Source organism: Ciconia boyciana, chromosome 21, assembly GCF_034638445.1.
Source record: "Ciconia boyciana chromosome 21, ASM3463844v1, whole genome shotgun sequence".
In the NCBI taxonomy this organism is placed as follows: Eukaryota; Metazoa; Chordata; class Aves; order Ciconiiformes; family Ciconiidae; genus Ciconia; species Ciconia boyciana.
In genome coordinates this window covers 6164441-6189042 of record NC_132954.1, presented here as the reverse complement: position 1 = coordinate 6189042, position 24602 = coordinate 6164441, and the positions used below count along the sequence as shown (strand labels likewise).

The 24602-nt window shown below is 48.5% G+C and overlaps 1 protein-coding gene across 1 annotated transcript in view; it reads left to right on the top strand.

The window, feature by feature from the left end:
* Nucleotides 1-21840, top strand: part of CSMD2 (CUB and Sushi multiple domains 2) — a 313890-nt gene extending 292050 nt beyond the window's left edge. Inside the window, 13 exon segments of the mRNA XM_072885005.1 lie at nucleotides 6266-6442; nucleotides 7272-7451; nucleotides 8675-8848; nucleotides 10048-10221; nucleotides 13265-13338; nucleotides 14791-14902; nucleotides 16820-16999; nucleotides 17431-17496; nucleotides 18092-18253; nucleotides 18835-18947; nucleotides 19699-19786; nucleotides 20958-21096; nucleotides 21681-21840. Coding sequence (XP_072741106.1) covers nucleotides 6266-6442; nucleotides 7272-7451; nucleotides 8675-8848; nucleotides 10048-10221; nucleotides 13265-13338; nucleotides 14791-14902; nucleotides 16820-16999; nucleotides 17431-17496; nucleotides 18092-18253; nucleotides 18835-18947; nucleotides 19699-19786; nucleotides 20958-21096; nucleotides 21681-21840 — 1799 coding nt within the window.
* Nucleotides 21841-24602: the final 2762 nt, after the last annotated feature.

Sequence of the window (24602 nt, the reverse complement as noted above, 5' to 3'; positions counted from 1 at the left end):
ATTCAGCAGAATGAGAAATGTCAATAGCTTCAGACCTGCGTTAAAGCTGGAACTGGCACATGCAAGAGTCATTTACATTAAGCAGAAGCACAAAATGCAAATTATAATCCAGTAAGCATATTTTCATATTTGAAAACCCCAAACCCCTTATTTTTCCATTTGAAGGAATCAAGTAAGACCCTATAATCCAATCTAATAAACCCCCAGCCAGATTCTCTGAGCTGTGCTGCTCACTGCTTCTGTTTTATAAAAGAGTTTAAAAATCAACTGGGGAAAGAACAAAAGCCAAAACGGGGCAGGATACCAAATGCAAGGAGACCTGGGCAAGTGCTTCTCTCCAGCTGATTTGAAAGCCAAAAGCTCAGAGAGAGTTTGTAAATGAATTGGAAATTTATTCCAAATTGATGGAGCTCTTGATTGAAAAGACACTGAATCATGTTATTAATATACTCAGGTCTCGGGGTTTTTTTTCATTCTCTGTTTTTTTCTTTTGGTGGAAAGGCTCTGTTCATTAATCTCAGGATAAATAACCCATTGGGTTCCAGCGGCACCAAAATACAGATTCCTGGCAGGTTTTTTTTCATACTTTATGAATAATAATAACATTATGCCTATAATGTAGTCATTTAATGTTAAGTGCTGACTGGCCAATATAGGAAAGTAATTTACAGTGATGAGCAGTGTGCTGTGTCTCTGACATTTGTATTCACAGCGAGTTGTAAGCGCTACAAGGTGTTCTTCTGACTGCACTTTGAGTGTTATATTCAACTTTCTGGAAGAGGTATTTATAGGAGAGGGAGGGGAGAGATTAATTTTGGGATTGAATTCAGGGCAAATGAAGATGAGAGCTGAGTGCCCAGGCAGGTGCATGGAAGGAACGGGCATCTCTGCTGATGTGGAAAGGTTCCAGCCCGGCAGCGGAGCCGCTCGGCACCTCCGTGGTGCGTTAGCTCTCTGACTCAGCCACTTGTTCGCTGCTCTCAGCCACCAAAATGGAGCAAAATCAAGCCTGATGGGGCTTCACAGGTCAGCGGCGCTCGTCTGCCCAGGGAATCCAATGCAAATTGTTCTCCAGAGTAGCTGCTAAATGAGCACAGAGGGTCCCGGTCCGTTCAGCAGGAGGTGAGGGCCCGCTGCAGAGGAACGCGTAAGTGTGCAGGCATACAGAGAACACCGTGCAATCCTACAGCATAAACAGAAGGGAAGGAGAGAGGAGCTGTTACCTCTGTTTCAGAGAGAGCGAGCTGCCCTAATAGGTTCAATTACAAAACATCCGCTTGACTTTGAAGTCAAGGGGCTGACGTTGGACTGTTGGTGTCTTCCTGCGCCGGGACCGGTACAGCTCTGATCCACAGAGGGGCTGTGTGTGGCAGACGGGAGCACTGGGCTTCGCAGAGGGTCACCTTGAAACTCATCGGCTCTTAATCCTGATATCTTCTAGCCACTGTCCTGGTTTCGGCTGGGACAGAGTTAATTCTCTTCCTAGTAGCTGGCATGGTGCTGTGTTTTGGATTTAGGATGAGAATAATGCTGATAACACACTGATGTTTGAGTCGGTGCTAAGTCGTGCTTACACTAAGTCAAGGACTTTTCAGCTTCCCGTGCTCTGCCGGGCGCACAAGCAGCTGGGAGGGGGCACAGCCAAACTGCCCCAAGGGCTATTCCATACCCTATGGCGTCATGCCCAGTATAGAAACTGGGGGGAGCTGGCCGGGGGGCAGCGATCACTGCTCGGGGACGGGCTGGGTGTCAGTCGGTGGGTGGTGAGCGGTTGCATCACTTGTTTTGTTTTTTTTTTTTTTTTCCCCCTGGGTTTTGTTCCTCTCTCTCTCTCTTGTTGTTTTCCTTTTCATTAGAAGTTATTATTAGTATATATTTAAAAAAAAAAAATATTAAACTGTTCTTATCTCAACCCACAAGTTTTCTTACTTTTGCTCTTCTGATTCTCTCCTCCATCTCACCAGGGAGGGAGGGTGAGCAAGCGGCTGGGTGGTGCTTAGTTGCCGACTGAAGCTAAACCACGACACCCACTAAAACATTTTTTAAGAAAACTGAAGGAATAGGGAGGCAGGAAGAAGTCACAGCTGATTTTTCCAAAATATACAAATGGTTTAGAATTAAATTAATTGCAGGGACTCCTTCTGAGATTCCTGCTTCAGTCTGTTTTACGTAGCTCTGGTTTTGTTGTCCCCAGTAAGAGCACCTTCCCTGGCTTTCTAAAATTGCAGATTTCAGGCTTCATTTAGCTTTAATTTCCAGCAAGTTTTTAAAGTGTAAAAGAAATTTTAAATGCCTTTTTTTTTTTTTTCCTTCTTTCTCCTCCTTCCTGGTGCCCCGTCTGTGTTCACCGAGTGGTGGTGCCAGGAGGGGGCTCATCAGTTGTACTCTGCCGTGCACTCCCTCGTCCACTTAGAAGTTGAGCAGAATATTTGCTTTTATAATGTTTATTGTTTCTCCAAGTGAATTAAAACTGCATCCAAAATGAGATGGGGGTCTGGCTGCTCTTTGGCACTTTCAGTAGGCAGAAATGTGTTTAAGTGGTAACGCTGGGAAAAGAAACTGAGTTTTGTCTCATGCCCATTTGACCACCGAGGACACGGGAGGTGGCCGGGCTGGGATTTGGGTCTAGGCTGCTTTCTTCTTTCTCTCTCCGCGTGGTTAGGTGGTTTACGGGTTACTGGGTAAATTAAACAGCATGGAAATTACCAGGCCTGAAGCAAAGGCTTTGAGACTCCAAAGGCTCTCAGCTGTGTCTTATTCCAGCAGGAGGTTTTGCCTGATGTGTCAGACATCATTAGGAGAGCGTTTCAGCCGGGCGGTCAGATGGCAGCAGAGCCCAAAAGAAGGACCAACAGTTATAAAGATCAGGGCAGAGGAGGGGCAACATGCAAAGGACGCTGTATTCACACGCCGCCTCGAGCATAGTCAGACGGGCACTGATAGCAGTCGTCAGCCCTCGGCTTTTCCTTGCTGCAGTTTCCGAAGAGCAGGGCTTGCTGCTCCTTGCAGAAATGTGCCTTCTCTTGGCACTGGCTGAAGGAGAGGCCCTGAGACGAGCCCCTCTCATGGTGCTCACGGAGGTGTTTGCTGTGCGGGGCTGGGGGAGCTTAAAGTGCATAACAAGATGCAGCCCTTGCCCTGCTCTGGGCGATGCTGGTTTGGTTAATGGTGGTACGTGGCGGGGGGAGCTCGGTGGTCTCGTCTGACCATACTCAGAGCATCGCTCGCTTCACGCACAGCTACGCTGGCTCCGAGCTGAGCGCCTGAACAGGACCCAGAGAAATTCCCTTCTCCCGGCAGCTTCTCGCTGTAAAACATGTAGAAAAAAGTAAAGGCAGGCAAGGGGGGAATCTTAATAAGCTTTTCAGAAAAAGGATGCATGGATTGGAATCAAATTAATTATTGCTGAGCTTTGGAGCATATCTGAGCTTTGTGATGTTTTATATAGCAGAGGCCACTTTGTAGCATACAGAAGCTTCCCAGCTCCCCCCAGCAACGACGGGATCGCAGGGAACAGCTCCGGCTGTCTTCAGGAGTCACGGCAGACACCAAAGTCCCTGCTGTCTCTGCTCGCGGGCCGCCCCAGCACACGCGCACAGCACGCATCCTCAAAAATCAAAATTGCTTCCTCTCTAGGTGGAAGAACTGGGGTGGAGAGTCGCAGCACCAGCTCGTGCAGCCTGCTGTCGCGCCCGCTGCGGCCAGGCACTGGCTCCGAAACTCTGCAGTCAGCAGCCCTTCATGTTTGATAACTGCAGGTGTAAGAGTTAGCAAGGAACAAGGGGAGCGAGGCAGTGTGCCCTTGACTTCGCGACAGCCCTGAGGAAGCAATAAAGCGTTGAAAGGAGCTTTACAGCTCCCAGGTTAGGGCAAGTAGCTGAGTTTTCAGGAGGGCTCAGGAGCACGTTTTTAAGTGTTTGGTTCCCACTGTGCCATCTCCCGTTGGACTTTCAGAGGAGCTCGGAGCCTGCCATGCTGAGCTCAGCCCATCCCGCTGCTTGGCCTGGAGCTGCTTGGAAAATCTTGTGCTGCGGGCAGGCTTTAGAGGTGTGCAAGTACTTGGTGGGGATGGAGTTAATTGAATTTAACAAGCCTTTCCGTGGGGTTTGCTCAAAAAGGACTTCATAAAAATCACTGTAGGAACACAGTTTACTTTGACAAAGAAACAAACCCAGAACCCCCAAGGCGGGGAGTTCCATAACAATCTGTAAGTCCCAGGGACGTTTGAAACGTTTCAAAAGCAGCAGTGGGGTTTGGCATTGTAGGAGTGCCCTGCGGTCCTCAGCCTGGCAGTGCGGTACGGCCGGTCTGCATGGCTGGAGCAGACTGGGGGTCGGGGCTCTGGGGTCTTCGGCACAGGCAGGGAGACGTGTGCTGATCGGGGTATGAAGGGTCTGGACCCTGCGCTTGTCTGTCGTGTCTTCTGCAACGTGGCAGGAACCGAGACTCAGGGGCGAGAGGAGCAGGACGAGCTGGCTCTCAGCACCCCTTGCGCTCCCCGCTGCAGCGGAGAGTCAAACCTTGCTTGTCATATCAGTCATTTCAACTGAGCATCATCTCCTGAAATATTTCCCTGGTAAAGAAGCAGCAACTCTAAGAAATCCCCATCTGATGCAGCTGATTTTCAGGTTACTTTCTTGAATTTCGACTTCAGTTTAAAGGTGATTGGGTTTGAGATTCTTAAGGAGGCATGGGTGGGTATGACTATGGGACTTCCAGGGTCTTTAGGATTTATACTCCATTCAAAAACCAGAGCCAAAACCAGTTTTCTTTTGGGGCCTAATTTATTTTATATCTCCCACTGAAGCAAAAGGGAATTATTTACCTGCTTACTGCTCACTTGCATGATTAGATCCTATTTATATTTAAATTATGATTTTAAAAGTTCAAACCTTCCATCTTTACGTTTATGGCTTCTTTTATATCTAACCTATACAGGTCGCAACTGGTGCACGCTGTGATTAAACCATTTCCACGAGTCTCCTTGTAGTCACAAAAGCAATATTTTTGGGTCATCTCTGTGTGTTTGGCCACATGCATAGGTGGAGGAGGTTGGGCAGGAGGGAACAGCTGATGTATGGGCAGGCAGTGAAATAGTAATTTAGAGCTTTTTCTGAGTTGATAGAATCTGACTTTTATCCCAGCATCTCTTGGAAATGACACCGTGTATCACAGAGACGTTGGCTGCATGAGAAATCTGTAACGAGAGCGCACCTCGGATGACTTCAGTGCCATGCAGAGTTTCTGTGCACACAGTCCAGAACGGTTATTAGTTTCCTCCTGTCAAACAGATATGCCTCCCACAAGCTCCTGTGTTAACAGGCTGTCAGCAAACTAAGCAACAAGGCAGAGAAAGACTTCTCTCCTTGCGTTGGTGGCCTGTGCTCATTGCTTTCCTGCTGGGGCCTGAAGTTGCGTTTCCTCGTGGAGAATGGCTGGCAATATTGCGTGTGTGTGTGCTGGGGAGGACTCCCAGGGTCACCTTGTGTATGCACAGACTGATGCTCTTGCAGAGATTGTGGCATGTCGCTGGGGAGGTGCGGGAGCCAGGAATTTCCTTGTCAAAGAGCTGGGAGCATGCGGTTTAAGCCTTTCCTTGATTCATGTGATTTTCTTTTATGTCCTGTAATTTCAGAGTAAATGAGGGCTGGATGCAATTATTGCAGGTGCTTATTTTGTCATGAGAGGGCTTCGTGCACCACCATTCACTCTGATGCCCTTTTATTGCTGTGGTGCTGAGGTACTTTAGACATAAAACTTGGGCACTGACAAACCTATAATTGTGTTCCCACAGTATTCTCCCTCCTCTGAAAGCGTAATTGGATATAGCTGGGCAGTGAGCAATGCCACAGTGGGAGAGCAGCGGGCTCCCTTGCTGCTTTCATTCCTTTGAAGTCTGCAAAGTTGTCGGCTTCCCGAGGGGGCCGGAGGCAAAGCGGCACGCTCAGGGCTGGGCTGCCAGACTCCTGGAAGATGGAGGGACGCCCGGCTTGGCACCGCCTGCTTTGTTGGCCTGGAGGAGCAGGCAGGAGGAGGTTGCTCCCAGGCTTGGCTGTGGTGGTGAGCTGCAGGATTTTGCACAGAATTTTGCACAGAATAGCCTGTTGCGTCTGAGCTGATCCAGGGGCTTTGCAGCTAGTGTTACTTTTATTGAGAACAGTCAATTGCAGGATGAAAGCCTTGTTTTTTGGTTTGGGGGGGTTGTTTGTGTGTTGTTTTTGTTTTGTTTAGTTTTTTTTTTTAACTTTGCCATTTTGCTTTCTAGTTATATCTTGTGGAAACCCAGGAACCCCCAGCAACGCGAGGGTTATATTTAACGACGGCTTGGTTTTCTCCAGTTCCATTATATATCAGTGCCGGGAAGGCTACTACTCCACAGGAGTGCTGAGCAGGCACTGCACGGTGAATGGGACGTGGACTGGGACCAGTCCAGAGTGTACAGGTGAGCGCTGGGATGGATTCCTGGAAGATGAGATGAACGATGCTGCCAGGCTCCGGGGACGGGTTGTCAGGATGTGTTGGATGCTCACTGTGGATGTGCGTGTGCTGTGCTGAGAAACTCAGCTAAACCGTCTAGTGGCAGCAGCAGTCGCTCAGCCTGCAATCTCTGAGGGTACCTAATGGAAAACTCTTGCTTTGGGTTTGGTTTTTTCCAGTTGGATGAAGGGAGCTCTGTAATAACTTTCATGAGTAGATGTCAGCCGACCTGGAGGGGCTCTCCGGGGCTGCTGCTGAACATGAGCGTTCCTGCCTGCCGGCGTGCCGGCATCGGGACGTGCGTGGGCAGAACCCCAGCTCAGAAGCCCTCGTGAACGTGTTGCATTTCCTCACGGTTCCCACCCGCAGGTGCCTGCAGCAGGAACGTGGACGATGGCAAACGTGGTTTTACATAAGAGACAGTAACCTAGAGTAAAAAGAGGAAGGGGTGCCATGGGCAAACTGTCTTCCACCTAGCCCAGGTTTGACCCAGGTTTTCTTTAATGTTTAATGGGTGTTAATACTTCTTGCAAGGTCTTAATGTGCCATTAAGATCACTGCACACTCTGCTGAGTAGAAGCAAAGTTTTCTCCACGTGCTGTAGCCCAGCCTGCTCCGTAGCTAGTGCCGCTCTCCAAATCCTCTGTGCTACAAATGCTCCCTTCTCCACGATTAGTGGATTACATCCTGTGTTGAAAAATGCTCAGGACCCTCGGGTTTCTAGCTATTGCAGATCCAGAAGTGTGAGACAAGGGATGGTCAGCCAGAAGTGCTTCATTCTTTTTCTTTGGCAGTGATCAACTGTGGTGACCCTGGTGTGCCAGCCAACGGCGTTAGACTGGGCAGTGATTTTACCTACAATAGAACAGTGGTGTTCCAGTGCACGCCTGGGTATATGATGGAGTCAGACAGGGCATCTTCTCTAACCTGCACGAAAGACCGAACCTGGAATGGCACCAAACCTGCCTGCAAGGGTAAGACCGGTTGCTGAAAATATTGGAGGATACAAGTTTTACAGGCCACAAACTTTTTGTAACTTGTGAGAAGGTAATAGGCAGCACCTACGGCATAGTGCCTGGAGCCCACCTGGGAGTTTCTCAGTCCTATCGTTCAATCTGTCCCCTGTGTTTATGGCACTTACACAATTTTATCAACATGGCATGAACACCTTGCTATCTTTAGGTCTATCAATCATCATGATATGCCTGGGAGGGAGGCAATTGCTATTATCCTTGTAGTAGAGAAGGAAAAGTGAAGCACAGAGCATGAAGTGACTTACTCTTCACAAAAACTCAGATCAAACTCGAATGAAATATTGTGTTTTGCAAGCACACACTTTTTGGCATCATCTAGAAGTCTGAAAAATGTTTCTTCCAACTCCTTTCATTATTTCTTAGTTCTGAGATTGCCTCTAGTTCAGAGATAGGAAAGGGAAATAATAGAGCAGTTGCAGGACAGGCTGGATCTCTTCTGCAAGTGTTTTTACTCACCCACCAAGTGTAGATAAGGTTTGAGGCAGCATCTGTGTTCTCTAGCAATCTGGAAAATTCACCTGTCATGAATCCGATATAAATGCAGACCACATAGAGACTTCCAGATAGACTCCAGTTCCTTCCGAGGCTGTAAAGAGCAATTCTTACACTCCTCTTTCATTCTCTCCACTGAGCTGATGTTGCAGGAATAATACAGAATGTGGCCAGAGTCTCATTTGGAGGCCAGGATGATTTGCATGAGCTTAGCATCTTTCCCAGTGCTCCCCTGAGCTGAAAAGCAAAGCACTGCAAAAATGTCATATTAAAACACCTTAGAGTAGATGAAATACAGACTGGTTGTTGACTCAACTGCTAATCTGAAACTCAGCCAGGTTGTCCAAAATGTATGAATCTTTCAGGGAATCTTAGATGAGTTTTCACATTAAGTCAGGCTGGATTCTTACCTTCAGTTGGAGATGAACACGGACTCAGAAATCTGACTTTGAGATTTGGGATTTGATTAACTCCAAACTTCAAAGTAAAATCCGAGGGTTTACAACTGCGTGCACAGCTGGAGAAGTTTGTACAGCCCCTTGCTAGGCCAGTCCCTGGAGGTGCTCTTTGAAAGCGGAATATAACTTTGATCCTACATGAATTTGCTTGTTAATGGAAATAACTATGCTGAGAAGTCAAGAGAACTGAGCGTGCTTTTGTTTTTCATTCAGCTATCATCTGTAAATCCCCGCAAGCCATCCCCAACGGGAAAGTCGTGGGCTCAGATTTCAGCTGGGGCTCCAGCGTGAGCTACGCCTGCCTGGAGGGGTATCAGCTCTCCCTGCCCGCGGTGCTGACCTGCGAGGGGAACGGGACTTGGAGCGGGGAAATGCCCCAGTGCTTTCGTGAGTAGGCAGCCATCTACGTGTTCACGCATGAATTGCGTGGAGAACTATGATTAAAGCCCAGTTGTTTGATGCTCTCTCTGCAACATCTCTGGTCTCCGTGTAGCTGATTTTAGTGTCAGCTCTGCCTTGCCTGGCAGTATCACAGAGGCCAGAGATTGACCGTTCTCAGCATGCAGGAATTTAAATACCTCGTTGCTGTGCTTCCTACCCCTAAACCCAAGGGAAGTCTTGCATTAACTGAAGTCAGTGGGAGTTTTGCATGCCAGGAGAAAAGCACGATGATGCTTGGAGTGCTGTAGCCCAAAGTCTGAATGTTCTCCCCACCTCCGACAGCAGCCAAATTGCTGGGAGACTCGGTTTGCCACCTCTGTGACGAGGAGGCAGTAGTGGCCGTGGGGATGCAGTCAGCCACTCCACCGCTTGTAACGGAGACGTGAGCTCACGTTTGCAACAAGTCTGAAGATCTTGCATGTTCCTGTCCACAAAGCATCTTTAAAACTGGCTGTTTGTCTGTCTGTCTCCCCAGTGACTGAGTCTGCAGTCAGGGCTCTTGAAACTGCCAAAGGCCGTAGGAAAAAAACCTTTTGGCAAAGGGCACTGTGTTGTTGCAGCAGAAGTTAGGAATGTTTTGTGAAGGCGGAGCTTTGGCTGGCTGGAAACCTGTGTGCTTGATACAATAGCTAATGCAAAAAAATTAGTTAAATGTCTCATAATGATAAAGGCAGATTTGAGTTTCTTTTCTGGGCTGAATGGCTGGCAGCTGCACAATAGCCATTTTCATATTAAATCATACAAAGCCCTCACTGTGTTCCTTGCACCTTTCCCTGGATCTTGTATAATTAGTGGGCTTTCTGTGTGACATGGAACCATATAGTAATTTGACATTGTGCAATTAGAGACATTTTAAAGCTAAGCATGCTGTTAGGAAAAAAAGAAAAAAAAAAAAAAAAAAAACAGAAAAAAGAAAAGATGGGGGAGAAGGTGGAAGTTAATTAACAGCAATTGACAAAAAGAGAGAATTACAAGGGAAGTAGCCAGCAACGCCTTCTGCCGCTACTAATTCCCTAGTCAATCACAGAGTTTGATGGCAGGGAGTGGTAAGGTTCGGGCCATTAACAGACCCATCTTTAGCTTATTAACATTGCTTGCTCTTGAGGAGGTTCATCACAATCCACTTATCTCTTTGCCTGTTGCAGCTGTGTTCTGCGGTGATCCGGGGATCCCCGCTCAAGGCAGGAGGGAGGACAGAGGCTTCACGTACCGCTCTTCCGTCTCCTTCTCCTGCTTAGCCCCGCTCGTGCTGGTGGGATCAGCCCGGCGGTTCTGCCAGTCCGACGGGACGTGGAGCGGGACCCAGCCCAGCTGCATAGGTGAGGGGAGACTCCTCTGTCGTGAATCTACAAGCAAAGAGCTTTGAGTTGTCACCTTGTTTTTCTGTTTGTAACAAAGTTGGTTTTCTTTTCTGGCTTTGCAGAAATTAGCACTTTGTTTCCCTGAAAATCAGAATGTATAAGGATGATGCGTTTGGCTTGTGCGTACTAGCTGGTGGTAAACAACCCATCTCCTTCTCTTGGGGCTTGCTGCTTAGATTCAGCGCCTGTCCCCATCATTCCTGTCCTGAAGGTGGCCAATACACAGTGCGTCCGAGGAAGATGATCTCCTCCCTGTTACTGCTCCTCAGCGCTGCGCTTGGGCTGCCGGTGGGCAGGAGGGAGAAGTTCCTCTGCAGAACTTTCAGGTTAACGTTTGCAACCTGGGCCGTAAGGTTTGAGGCTGTGTGAGAGCCTGCGGAGGGTAGCACCACGCAGAGTTCCCGAAGGCTGGTGCTGCCTGAGTTACCTCTGGGGCTGGGGACAGTGGCCCAGTGCAATGCTGCGCCTGCACAGTGCTGGGCTCTGGTTCTGTGCTGCTTCCAGGCTTCCTCGGGGACCTCCCACCCAGCACGCTGCTCTGTGGAGATGCACGGTATTGTTATCAGTGGTGGGACTGAAAATGCAAAGTGACCACAGAGAGCAGCCGTGGGGAGCTCTTCTGCTCACAGAAACTGAGCAAAACTTGAGTCCTGCCTAAAGGGTGCACGTGAGAGCTCTTACGTTCCCTGCTGCCTTTGAATTATATCCAGAATGGCAGAATAGCAACTCCTAGAAGTATGCAAGTGCTGTATACAGAGATCAAAATCCTACAATTGCTTTGCCTAGCTGCAGTGTTGGGATTCAGGCTGAAATTTCCACACATTCTTCAGGTGCCCATTTTCTGGGGCTTCCAGAACCCTTCGAAACCTCTGGGAGGTGTGTAATCATAATTAGTCACAGCATTCTTCACCTGTTTAAAACTCTGGCTACGTTCTTGAACTCTAGGGCTCCTGTGGTGATAAACTGCACGGGCTATGTGCTGTTACCTTAACTGTCTGCCCGAACACCACCATCATCACCTTATGTGGGCATCCGGGGCAGAAACAGATCTCAGGCTGTTCTCCACGGTTTCCAGTCGTTCTAGTTACATCTTAAATGCATCACCAATTACAGTAATGTAAAAATACTTGTGGCCTGAACCTCCAAGTTTCATATTGATTTCACCAGGAGCTTTCTCACGTACAAAGAGTTGGGAGCACCTGCCTACTGTTGTAGTTATTGGCTTTAAATGCTTCATCGCTTTCTTGCAAATCCTTGGCCGGGATCCTGTTGTACGTACGTGGCACCCAGCCCTCCAGAGCCATCTATGATTGAACGCAGCAAATACAGCTGTTCATGCTGCTGATGAAATGTGCTTAGAATTTGTCTCCCCAAAACAAACTATGGGAAGGGAGAAGGCTTGTGTGTCTACAAAACCCTAACACCCAAAATGTCAGTTTCTGACCCAGGCAGCTGAACCCAAGGTGTTGTATTTATTCAGATCTCACCCATTTTTGAGACACGTTAGACTGCCAGCACCAGAGACCCGCCAGATGCAGCCAGGAGACGGAGGCTCTGCCCTGCACCCTCTGCCATCCATCACCTGCTACCTCATCCAGCAATGGGGCTCCTTATTTATTTATTTTAGACGCTGTGATTTATCTGGGGGCTTCCATGGAAACTGCGTCAGTGATAAATGACAAAAGCTCAGCAGAGCCGAATGACAGAAAATGAATTAGCTTGTGTGCCGCAGCCCCGAATCGGCCACGTTTTGTATCCCTTGTTTGGTTACTCACCGCAGCTCCAAGGACCTGGGGACAACACCAACAAGTGCATAATGTTTCAGCGTGAAGAGGCCGATTAGTCCGATCATGAGGAATAAAGGCAGGAAAAAACCCAACCATGCTGTTAGTTACAGAAGTTGTGCTCCGTTGTCCTGTAGCTGCAGGCTATAGTGACAGGCCACTTCTGCCCCACCGTGTTGGGTTGTGGAGACTTTTCTTAGTTTATTTCTTGTCTTGCACAATCCTGTTAATTGGAGTATTTTGAGTAAGTGCAGAGAGGGATTTGCTGTGGGGCTTCTGGTCCTTCTCGTAGCAATGTTGAGCTTGCTGAAGAAAGAAGGCTGGGGATCAGAGCAGACACTCATCTGATGGCACTGAGATCCTGCGATGCTCCAGCTCCCTGCTAACGGAGCTACCCCTGGCCGGGTGCCGGAGCATCCCTGTGGCCAGCATTGCAGCTCAGCTCGATCCTTTGATCCCAAGGAGCAGGGAACCTGCTGCTGCTGAGCTGCCTTTCAGACAGAAGCTTCAGTTTCCTTTTCTCAGTTTGGGATGCTGATATTAATGTGATGCATCTCTGCCTTAATTCCATTGATGCCTTGCTACTGTCGACATGCTGGGATAAAAAAGAAAGTGATAGATGCTAGAAGAGCAGCAGCAGGTATTCCTACTGAATTGTGTGTATTCATCTTCTGATAGATTGAGACCAAACGAGGCGTAAAGAGAGATTATGTATCTGAGATGCATTAAAACTTCCAGCCCCCATCTATCACTACGAAATAGCGAGGTGCGAGTGGTGGCCGAGCTGAGCCCAGAAGGACGAAGGCGCTGACCCAGGGCACAGGAGAGGACAGGGTCACCGCGGCCCTCGGGGGGAGCGGTGGCCAGTGGAGGCGGAGGGCACAGCACTGGTGAGCCGGGTCCTTCGCTCATCAGGTGTAGAATAGGGGAAGGGAAGAGAGTTGTCCCTGACACAGGATTTACGTTCTTACTTTTTCTCGTGGGTGATAGAGTGCCTCTGGTTAGTTTGCGTTGCAGCAGTCGGGGATTTAAGAAACAAAAATTTCCATGTATTTTTCCTTGTTGCTGTGTATTCCTTCTGTAGCAAAATACTTCTCTCTTGTTGCAAAGGCGCAGCACGGTCTTTCTGTGTGGAGAGCAGGGGAAGGCAGAGCTCTAACGTACGTGGCTTTCACAACTGCTCCTTTAAAACACTGCCTCTGTTCTTTTCTTTTAAGACCCCAGCCTCACAACATGCGCGGACCCCGGCGTGCCTCTCTTTGGGATGCAGAATAACTCCCAGGGCTACCAGGTACTGTCACGGCAGCGGGGTCCTCTGGGCTGCGCCCTGATACTTGCTGTAGTTAGTCCGTGTCTGAGTCCTTACATGGATTAATGTATCTTCCCGTGAGCAGGACATCCCAGCATGCTCGATTAGACCTCAGAGTGCATTTGTACAGGATTAACTAGCAATGCATTATTTATGATATTAATTACAGTGCTAATTAATAGTTATTAGTGTAATTAGTATTCACATTGGAGACATAATTTCCATTCATTTTCAGACCAAATTCTGTAGGTGGTTTTCTTAATCTCAGCTCCCGTACAGTGTGAAATCAGTGGAAAGGAGAGAAAAAACCAAAGCGATTCCCCGGGGTGCTCCATCTCCAGCCTCCGCCGCCATCCCTGCGGGTGCCCGCTCCCCACTGTGATGGAGCCGGGCGCGGGGCCGGGATAGTTGATTCCACGCGGCTATTCCTGCCAGAGTGGATCTTTCAGTTTTGCTGCAAATTAGTTACCTTAATCCTGGGTTTTAATGAATTAACTCTAGTTTTTAATTAATACTGAGACACCGTAAGGCTGACTTCTGTAAGAGCTGCAGGTCCGAGAGCTGCACGCCGTAGCGGAGCCCCCTCAGGTGCTCAGGCAGGGGATGAGGCGGTGGCTGGAGCAGGGTGTTTCGGGGCAGTGTGGTACCCAGGGGACCGCGGCAGCCAGGAGAGGCCAGGAGCGACTGGGATAAAACCCGGCGGCAGGGTCAGCGAGGAGGTGGCCCGCACAGTACGGCCTCGCTAGGGAGGATGGGAAAGGTACTTAAAGCCCTGCTCGGCGATTTTATTCCAGTATAATCTGGTTTTAAAGCAAATCCAGTTGCAATGATGGGGCTCGCAGCTGAACAGCATCATACTGCCAACCTGTCTGAAGCAGGGAGTGAGCTCCGTTATAGGATAATGGTTTGGTTGAAAGAATAGTAATTTGGTTGAAACCAAATGCAAAAAAGTGGATAGTCTGCAAAAAGTAAGCATACCTCAAAAATACTGAAAAGTCAGTTTTCAGGTTTTGTGATCCTTTTTGCTGCTCACAATCCAAACTGGCATTTATAATATAGCTACAGGATGTTTGTTGATACTAGTTATATTGAATATCTCTTTTGGCAAAAATTTCAGCCCATTCTAATAGCACCTGTGTTTGATGCTGGCTTTGGGTATATTTAAAAGACAAAGCAGCCTTGCCTCTATCACTAAAAGAAGTAACTCCCTGCACAGTTAAAAGCCGCAGCTTTCCAGGGGCTCCGAGAGCTTTCTCCACACCAGACTCTGGCAGGGCGGTGAGGGCAGGAAGCCGGTGACTGCCCTCTCCAGCATATAGAAGGTGGAAATTTATAGAAGTACTTTTGCATTATAGGCATGGGTGAATCCCGTTGCACTGGGAAGTTCCGTGTTTTATCTCCTAGTGTTTTTATCTCCTGTTTATCTCCTAACAGGTGGGAAGCATCATCTTTTTCAAGTGCCAGAAGGGATACCTGCTGCAGGGCTCCACCACCAGGACCTGCCTCCCCAACCTGACGTGGAGCGGCGTGCAGCCGGACTGCGTCCGTAAGTCTTGAAAAAGTTTTTGTCAAAGGAAACCGGTGCCTTTAACCATGCTGTTGCCTTGTTTTGTTGCTGTGCTTCAGCGTGCAAATTGCTGGCTCTGAAGAGCTGGTAATTTGGGGGGGAGCTCTGAGAAAACATACTCTTGAAGAAAAGGGAGATCACACAATCACTTCTCTCCTGACCTGACTACACCAGCAGCCACTTCTGATTTCAGATGAGATTTTTTTTTTTTCACTTGTCCCTTCCTCAGAGACATAGTTTCAGGTGAGACTTTGTTTTGTGCTTCTGAAACCGCATTTGATGGCCGAGACGTGTGCTCGCACTCCAGGGACCAAGGTTAACATTTAGCCAGAAGGGCTCTCCAGCAGAGCAGTGTTTCTCCTCATCTTTAATAACATGTTGCTCTTTCTTTTAAGCTGTCCATCATCTTTTCCCTGCTACACTAGAAGGAGTTTAATTTAATGTATTTAAGTGGTAATATCCATCATGGCCTCTGTATCATAAGCGTTAAAAAGCTTTTTCCTCTCCCTTGTGAGCTGGTTTATTGGTGAGTTATTTTTCCGCTAACAAACCCTGTAGGTGCTTGTTCTGCAAGCAGCCCAACCGGGGCACCCGCCTTTAAAAACTCTTACACGTAGCATCAGGGGAGAGGGCGCAGTTGCTCTGGAAGGAGCTGCCCTTCCCTGCTGCTTGCCTGGGTGCTGGGAGCGCGTCCCCACGTTCACAGGCTTCTCTCTGCTGAACTGGAAGACTGCAGGGATGCAGCAGCAGCTGTGGCTGTACGTGGGATTTTGCTCCTGATGCTAGGTGCATTGAAATAGAAGATGGTTTTGGCTTACCCGTGCCAGCAAGGACTACTGAGTTGTTGCCTTTAGGTTTTGTGTAAAGCCCTCTCCATCCGCAGCGCGGGGTTGGATGCAGTTACTGCTAATGAGTGCTGAACCGCCGCCTCCGAGCTGGGCTGCGGGCTCGCAGCCGGGGCTCCCAGACCATGCGAGTTCAGGTTAGTCTTTCAGCTTTCGGGGTTTTATATTTCATCTTCTGTAAAACAAGGATGAAGATAATACCTCGTGAAGGCTGCCAGGGATTTGTTTTCATTCATGAGCAGTTTGAGGGCTACAGAAAGGGCAAATTTACAGTGTGGGTGAGAGGGAGCTTCCTGGCTCTGTGATTTATTCGTTTTGTGTCGTAACTTCTCAAGGAAAGTGGTGACACATTTACAACAGGACCTGATAGAGCAGTGCGGGCAGACGCTCGCTCTGGTGGCAGGGAGCTGGACAAGCTCAGCTTCACTTTCTATGGCCAAATCCTGAAAGTTATTGAGCAATTATAGGAATTTATGACTATTGCATGCTTCTGAGGACTTACTGTGTGATCCTACGGACAGGTGGGTGCAAATTATTAGTAAGACAGTGGTCCTATGGAGAAAGATTATACAAGAACAGATCTGTAATGCACTCACTGGAATCACTGGCTTAACTTACTGGGTCTTGATGTCCTGTAAAGGCAGTTTTCAGTCTGCAGATACACCTGGGACACAGTCTGGGGTAAGAGTTCCAAGGAAGGAGGAAGGTGTCTTTAGCGTCGTTTGGGTTTGACTTTTTTCCCTTAAAAGGTGGGGGATGGCAGAGCCTGATTTTCAGTTCATGGAAGCTGGAACCGAGTGAAGGATCCCCTGAGAGCTTTAGCCAGAAAAAGCAATCTAGCCAGCGAAGCACAGGAAGCGATCTCATTAATTCATCTGGCTGGGAAAAATCTAGGCATGGCATTGTCTCCCTCAGTAAGCAGAGAAAGGTTTTGCTGAAAAAAGCTCTTCGAAGAGATTTCTGTCCTTGCTGACATCATGGTGTCATTCTTCTGCCTTTCTGCGTACGACTGGATGGTGTCTCTCATCTCTGTTTTCCTTCTGCTTTTCAGCTCACCACTGTAAGCAGCCAGAGACCCCCTCCCACGCCAACGTCGGTGCTCTGGATTTGCCATCTCTGGGCTACACCTTGATCTATTCCTGTCAGAGCGGGTACTATCTCACCGGAGGATCTGAGCATCGAACCTGTAAAGCAGATGGCAGCTGGACAGGAAAACCACCTATTTGCCTCGGTAAAAGCTCTGAGCAGCGTGACCCTGGTTCCACATTTACCTGCCCCTCTGCAGAGGGGAGCATTGCAGCCCAAGAGAAGACAGCTATTGTCTTAGACCTGCACGAGTGCGTTTGCATGAGCTGGCTGTAGAGACCACGGCTCTCACATTCTTGAAACAGAGCTGTGTGGCTCTCATGCAGCATGGTGGCTCTCTCTGGACACTTTGGTTTGGAGCAGATGGCAGGGGAGGACAGTAAATGAAAGCTTTGGGCTCTTTGGGCTGGGCAGGAACCCGTCCAAAGCCCTTGTACACAGGGACGTGCAGCCACGTTACGTGTGTGAGCAATGCCAGCTGAAGGCTGTCCTCTGTTAGCACCAGCGCAGTAGAAGCATCTCAGCAGCGTCAGACGCCGCAATATTCACCAGCGGTGGTTTGCCCCTCTCTTTCAGCTGATGTCCGCCCCAGCGGAAGGCCGGTCGGCACTGCACGGGACCCACCGCTCGCCAAGGTGTCAGGTACCGTAGCGGGGCTCGCTCCTCCGTGGGACACAACAGCGCTAGATCTGGACCTTGCTAGCTCCATCCCTTCCTGTCCCTTCCCCAGGGCAGCCAGAAACCTGGCTGTTCCTTGCAGGTCTTGAAACTGCTGAGCTGGTGAAAGCAGCCCGCATGCCCCATCCTGTTCATGCTTCAGTGGAGAGAGGACAGGAGCCTTTAGGGAGTCGGGCACCAACATTTGCTGCCCTCCCCAGGGCACTCTGGAGACTGGAGCCCTCTAGGATGTCTTACATTAGACCTTTTTTTTAAAAAAAAAAAAAGGGGTTTTGTTAGCTTTCCCTAATAAATTATTTTGGGGGTTGGTTTGTTTTTAAAACTTCAGAGGCATTTTTTGTCAAAACAACAAAATTAAAGTCATCAGCTTGTTTGTTCTCCTCTCTTTGGCTTTGTACTCAGCGATGATAACACAGAGAGTGGGTGGGATTTGAGATATTTAAATACATATTTATGAATTCAAAGGAGGAAAGGAATTTGCTCTATTTTGATTTCTGAAAAATGGAAATAAATGGCAGTGCTCTTGTTTTTCTGCATCCCCAATTGCTGTGGTTTCTAGTGCCTGCTGATGTGTTTGCAAGGAATTCCCTTTGGAAAGGCTCCTATGAATACATGGGGAAAAAGCAGCCTGCGATGCTGTCTGTCACTAGCTTCGACCCTGCCACCAGTAAAGTCAATGCCACTCTGATAGACCACAGCGGCGTGGAGCTCCAGGTGTCTGGTAAGGGAGCTGACGTGGCCGTTTGTAGGGATTTACACTTGTCATAAGTGCTCTCACAGAGCAGGGGCAGCGCGCTCTGCTGTATCAATGGTGTTGATGTTCTGATAGAGCTTTACAGAACCACCCAGGTTTGCAGTCTCCAGTCTCTGGTTGGACTGAGACAAACAAAATCATATACCTGAGTTTGCTTTGACTACCTGAATGGCAGCTGAACCCAGTCCATCGTCCGTTCCCGGTGTGCTGGAGTGGTGGACTTGCAGTCCAAGACAAACAAGATTAAAGTTGTGAGTGCTCCTTGTCCCTGCCCTCCGTGGAGCACCAGGTTGTTACTGATGCAGCAGCATAACCTAAACATTAACAGTTGGGTCTCTTCCCATGTGCAAAATGTCTTTAATATCCCGGGGGGTGGACGTGGGATTGTGTGTTTGCGGTGTGTTTCCCCCTGCATCCCACTGATAGGGTTGGTAGCAGTTGTTGTCCACTCTAAGATGATGAGCTGATTTCTCTGCTCTCAGAAAGCTGATTACTTCAAACTCGAAGAGTCATTGTGATCTAGTGATGAAAAGTCACTTATTTTTCAGGCATTTACAAGAAAGAAGATGTGCACCTGCTTCTCCAGGTTCACCAGATAACGGGGCCAGTGGAGATCTTTGTCAACAAGTTCAAAAACGATAAATGGGCTCTAGATGGACATGTGAGTGCACGGGCACCTCATACACAAAGTCCACCCACACAACTCCTCCCATTGCAATTGCAAGGCCAGCTTTTTTCTCGCTGAAGCTGAGGGAGTAACTCCCTTAGCTGGTGGCAAGATGAGGCTGCTATCCTCCAGTCCCCTGCCTGCTTGAAGGGGACGTAGGGTATTCTTCCAGCACGCGAGATAACATTATATGATAGTCGGCTCTTCCGTGCTCCCTTGGAGCTGTATGGTTTTTCTTATTGCCCTGTGGTTTTAAATCTGTAAGTCTTCCAGATAACACTAAAGGAGAAACCAACATGATTAATTCCATTTTAACATTTTATATCTGTTAAACATCAAGCTAGAAGAGCTAATCTTCCCTTATGGAGTCAGCTTCTCACCCCGATTTCTGTGTCTGGTAACTTCCCATGCCCTTAAGAGATCCACTGGAGCTTAGAAGAAACACGCATCTGATTGACCCGTGGCCAGTTGTAGCCCAGAGCCTTCGCTATCACTGTTGAATCAGCAACGGGTTCTGTAGTTTATTGCAAACAAGAATTTTTTTTTTTTCCTTCCTTTGCGATGTGAGAGTCTTAACAAGTTGTTGTTGGGCAGTCAGACTTCTTAAAAAAAGCCATGATTTTCTGGGGAATTGAATTAAATTCATGCTGTGCACGAACTTGAAAGAGGCTGTGAAAAGATGGGTGCTAAAATCCCAGGGAAGTGTTGAACAAATCTGTTGATCTCTGGTCTCCTGTCATTCCAGGTCTCGTCGGAGTCGTCAAGTGGCACATTTGTGTACCAGGGCTTTGTGCGTGGCAAAGGCTTTGGGCAGTTTGGCCTCCAGAGACTTGGTAAGCTTCCTCTGATTACTACTTTTTCCATTGATTGCTGAAAGCTAGATTTTGGTGGTAGTGGAGGTTTTCAAACAGGAAACATTTCTCCCATCCCTGGCTTTAACTTTCAACCCCAGATCTATCTTTATAGCTGTTTTTGAACTGTCAGGTTTAACCTAACCCTTTCCAGCTTCCCTCCGCACATCATTTGTAAGAGAGCTGGCAAAACCCACTGGGGCAGAGAAGTTGGGTGCCCTCAAATCTCTGTACCCCAGGGGGGTGGGAGATGGTCACATCCGAAACGGCTTCTGTTTCTTTGCGTTTGAGGCAGAGCGGTGCCACGCTGCAGGGGGAGGAGGGGTCCCCATTGCCTGGCAGCACGCCCACCCTGCACTTTGCTCCTTTCTCACCTCCAGTTCCTCCCTGTACGCTGGATGCTGCAGCTCTTCCCTGGCTGGTGTTTAAACACTAAATACATTGAGCACCAGATATTCTGGCAAGGGGGCTAAGCCCATCCTCAACTTGGATAACACAAGATCTGGGGGAGACAAACAGCAGAACAACAAGATTTTTAATTTGGGAACAAAGTGAGGCATTTAAATAAACAGGTTTCTGTTCAAAGACAGAAAGAGTTTGGAGCCACAAATAGCACCTGGACACATTTTTTCTCCATGTTGCCAGATGTCTGATGTAAAAGCCCAAGTCCCATTGCAACCACAAAAAGTGCCTCCATCTCACTCTCAGAAATCACAGAGGCACTTGAGAGCTTAGACAACCCAAGGTCTAAGCTCCTAAATATCTCTTAAAATGTGGCTTGAGCTCTTGAGTCCCTTAGGATTTTTGGAATCCCATCCTGGAGTCTTGTCACCTTTGTGGAGAATTAGATGCTAATTATTGCAGCCTTTGAAAGTCTCCCTTAAAGCCTAACTTTTAAGCATCGGAATTTGAGCATTTTGGCAAGATAAATCTCTTTACATCTCTCTCTAATTGCAATTCTAAATAAATGATGATGTCTAAGCTAGGCTAGATCTCCAAACCATTCTTCACGCAGCTCAGAAGGTTTTGGTTACCTTTTACAGCAACACTTGTAACCATCGTGTTCTGTTGTTGATGGTGTAACCTGTAACTCAAGCAAACCCCGTTTCCCACAGCGGTGTTTTGAAATGTGTTTACTTCTGCTGTGTTTCAGACATCAGCATGATGGAAAATGATCCAGAATCAATAGGACACCATTTTGCATCCAACAGCAGTTCTGTGGCAGCTGCCATTCTTGTGCCTTTCATAGCCCTGATTATTGCAGGGTTTGTGCTTTATCTCTACAAACACAGGTAGGTTTCAGGAATGATGCGAGTAGGGTGAAACAAAATCAGGGGGCTGGCAGAAATATTTGTGAGCTTGCCTTAAAAGCCCTCCCCCTAGACCTGGTTTCTCATTTAATTCAGAAAGTGAAAAAATAATGGAGCAAACATGCGTGGAGGGGTGAAGGGTGTTAGGAGAAGAGAGTGTTGAAGGCTTTTATGACCGTTAATAAGATTTGTGGCAACATTAAGGTAGGATAAGGCAAAGTAAATTTCATACTTCAGCGTTCAAGCTGGCTTTGCGTATTGTTGTAAATTAGTTATTTCTCCTGATCAATGCATTGCTGTGGAAATGTTGCTGCACTGCAAAGCATCGTGCAGACTGGCCGCTCTGCAGAGGGAGCACGCTTAGGGCCATAGCAAAGCCCAGGGAGCTGCCTGTGCTACGAATCTATAGTAGGATTTTTCTATAGATCCCTTCTGCTTTATCCCCAGATGTTTACCCTCTTCAAAAGCAGCTTTTTCCTTTCCACTGACTTCTTGTCAGGGCTGTTCCGCTGGCTACAGCAGGAGTAGCTGTGACCTCTCTGGATTTTCTCTCTGACATCCTGCAGGAGAAGACCAAAAGTCCCCTTCAATGGCTACGCAGGCCACGAAAACACCAACGTCCGAGCAACGTTTGAAAATCCTATGTACGACCGAAACCTGCAGCCCACGGACATCATGGCCAACGAGACGGAGTTCACAGTCAGCACTGTGTGCACAGCTGTATAGCACCCGTCCCCTCTGCGGTGAGTGGGCAGAAGGGGAGCACGAGAGCGGGACAGTGCCACCGCCCTCCTTGTGTTTGTCACTTGTAAAATGCTGGGTCGAAGCAGTGGTTCAAAGGAGCACCCAGCGTGGTTCCGATTGCCCAGGAGATCATCTCTGTCCAGGGCAAGACCCAAACCAGCATCCCCATCTCTGCGTGTCAGGTGCTCACTGCCAGCTGGGGCGGGACCTCTTGGGGACCACTGGCAAAGCAAATCCAGATAGCTTTGTGGTGAGGACAGGCACCAGGTGAAGGAAAAAATGAGTCTCTAAGAGGGATCATTCACTGTGTGACTCCAGACAGGGTGTTTTGCACAGTGATCAGAGGAGGGTAAAGCAAGGGGTTTAAAAGTTTTACTGCACAGGCACAGAGAAATAACTCAATGCCATAAACAAAAGTACCCTGTGGTCTTTAAGAGCGCTTCTAGGCTGGAAAGTTCGTAGTTTGAGATAATGAAGCCATTGCAGGCTTTCCCAGCATTTCTGTGTGTAATAACAAACTGTTTCCTTCTCTCTCGCCCTTCCTTTCCCATTGTCCCAGATTCCTCCGGGGTCGGTGTCTAGTGGATGATTGTGTTTCACCTCACTAGTCTTCATCCATTCCCTCCCCATCTCCCTCCTCCCAACCTTGTTGAGGCTGTGGAGAAGCTGCTACACCTCGTTGGACTTCGCGTTAACTCCTGAGAGACTGCTGGGTCGTCCTCTGTCGTCCTCACCCACCCTCTCCATCCTGCCGTGGATAATGAAGCCAACCAAAGGTCTGCTCTGGCACAGCTTCTCTCTCCCACCCTGCCGATGGGTCCCAGCGCAACATCGAGACCTGGGGAAGCGGAGGAGCTGGGAGGCGAGGTGATGGGAAGGCTTTTACAACCTGCGCTTGGTTACGTGTTCCTGGAGGGAGCAGTGGGGTATGTGGGGTCCCACCAACTGCCCCCCACTTTTGGGAAGAGCTTGGACAACAAAGAGGCAAAAGCAGGTTGCACTGCACAAGGTGCTGACTGGGGTTAATGGAAACTACCAGTATGGGACAGGATGAGTACTTGTTTTGTCTTCATTTGGTTTTGTGGGTTATTTCTTTGTCGTTTTTTTCTAACCGAGGGCTTTGGCAGAGGAAGAGTTTTCAAATGGGACCTTTGCAATGAGAAAAGCAAAACTTTGCAAGCTTTTCTCCTCTTCCTGATATTTAATTTTCCTTTGGACATTCTTGCTGGGTTTCTTCTGCCCCGTGTTCCTTTCAGGCAGCTCTCAGGGCTGGTAAGGAAATGTCCCCCCATCTCTGGCCCTCTCCCAGCAGCTGCCAATTTTAGCTGTGTCCAAACACCCTAATCAGGAAATTGCTGACAGACAGGAAGGGACAAAAACCTCTTTAAAAAGAACTCTTAACAAATACTGATTTCCCCCCAATAGCATTGAAAAGCCTTTGCCCTTTCCATATTGATCCTCCAAATGGCAATGCAATAAGAGTTTTAATTTCTATCCAAAGCTGTTCCCTTTATTTCCCAGGGGCAGAAAGGTTGCCCTGGCTTTCATGAGAGCAGATAAGGCAGCTTGACATTTTTCCTCCCTTATATGAGAATGATGCTTTTGTGATGACACTGTCCTCCTCTAATAAAGAGGAGAGCTGCTCTTGTTGGTTCGGGGTTTTAGTCTGTTTGGTTTGAGTCACCGTTTCTTAGGCCAGGCTGGAGTCAAGGAACGCAACAGTGCCATTTTACCAACTGTAAGTCGAGTGAAATCCAGCTGATGTAGAGCAGTATGTGTCAATGAAGCAGCTGCTTCTTACAGAAGACTTGAAGGGAAAACAGAATTAAAACAAATGGGGTGGGGTTTACATCCAGGCTCGCATTTAAACGCTGGCTTTCCCCTGCCTAATGTCGGCTGAGGTTTTGTCTAATGAAAACCACAGGGTAGGTTTTTTCTTTTGTTTATTCTTTTACTCTGTGTTGTGTGCGTGTGTGTGTGCGTATATATATAAAAATATATATTTTTTTTTTTTTACTTCCGTCTCTTATTCAGCGCTCTTAGAGTAAGCAGCATTCTACAGCCTAATTGCTGAACAGCCAGCCTGCCAAAAAATGCCATCTCTGCTCCCCAAAGCATGCAAAGGTGCTCTGATTTATTCCTGAGAGGTGGGTGCAAGCGCATGCGTGAGCCAGAGCCCTGATCCAGCACGGGCAGAAGTCAGCGAGATGCTGCCCGCGTGGAGGTGGGCACACAGGTAGCTCAGGGCCAGTGCTGGACCGCGGGAGAGCGCGTCCCGCAGCAAGCCGTGCTCCCAGCTCAAGCCAAATACACAGACAGGCAGAGATGGTTTCACTTTCCAGCTGGCTGTGGGACTAAATTCCCTGGGGTAGCCAGGCTGGGCTGCCAGCAGTGCCTGCCCCTCTCTGGGCACCTCCAGCTTGCAGGACATGGACCCCAGAGCGAGCTGAAGGCTAAGTGAGAAGAGGGGACCCTGACCGGGCTGCAGTGGCACTCGGGTCTGGGGCCAAGGCACATCTCCCCTCCAGTTCATCAGCTGAGCGGCTGCAGTGGAGGCAGGGAGCTGCCTCCCCTTTACGCCGGTGTAACGAGAGCAGGATATTCCCCTGGTTCCTTTGCTTGCGTCTGCAAGTACAGCTGATTCCTGCCTTCAGGTCTGCTCTCCTGGACCATATTTGATCCCAAGGGTCCCTTCCAACCTAAATTATTCTGTGATTTGTGCCCTTGGCCAAACCCACAGCCCA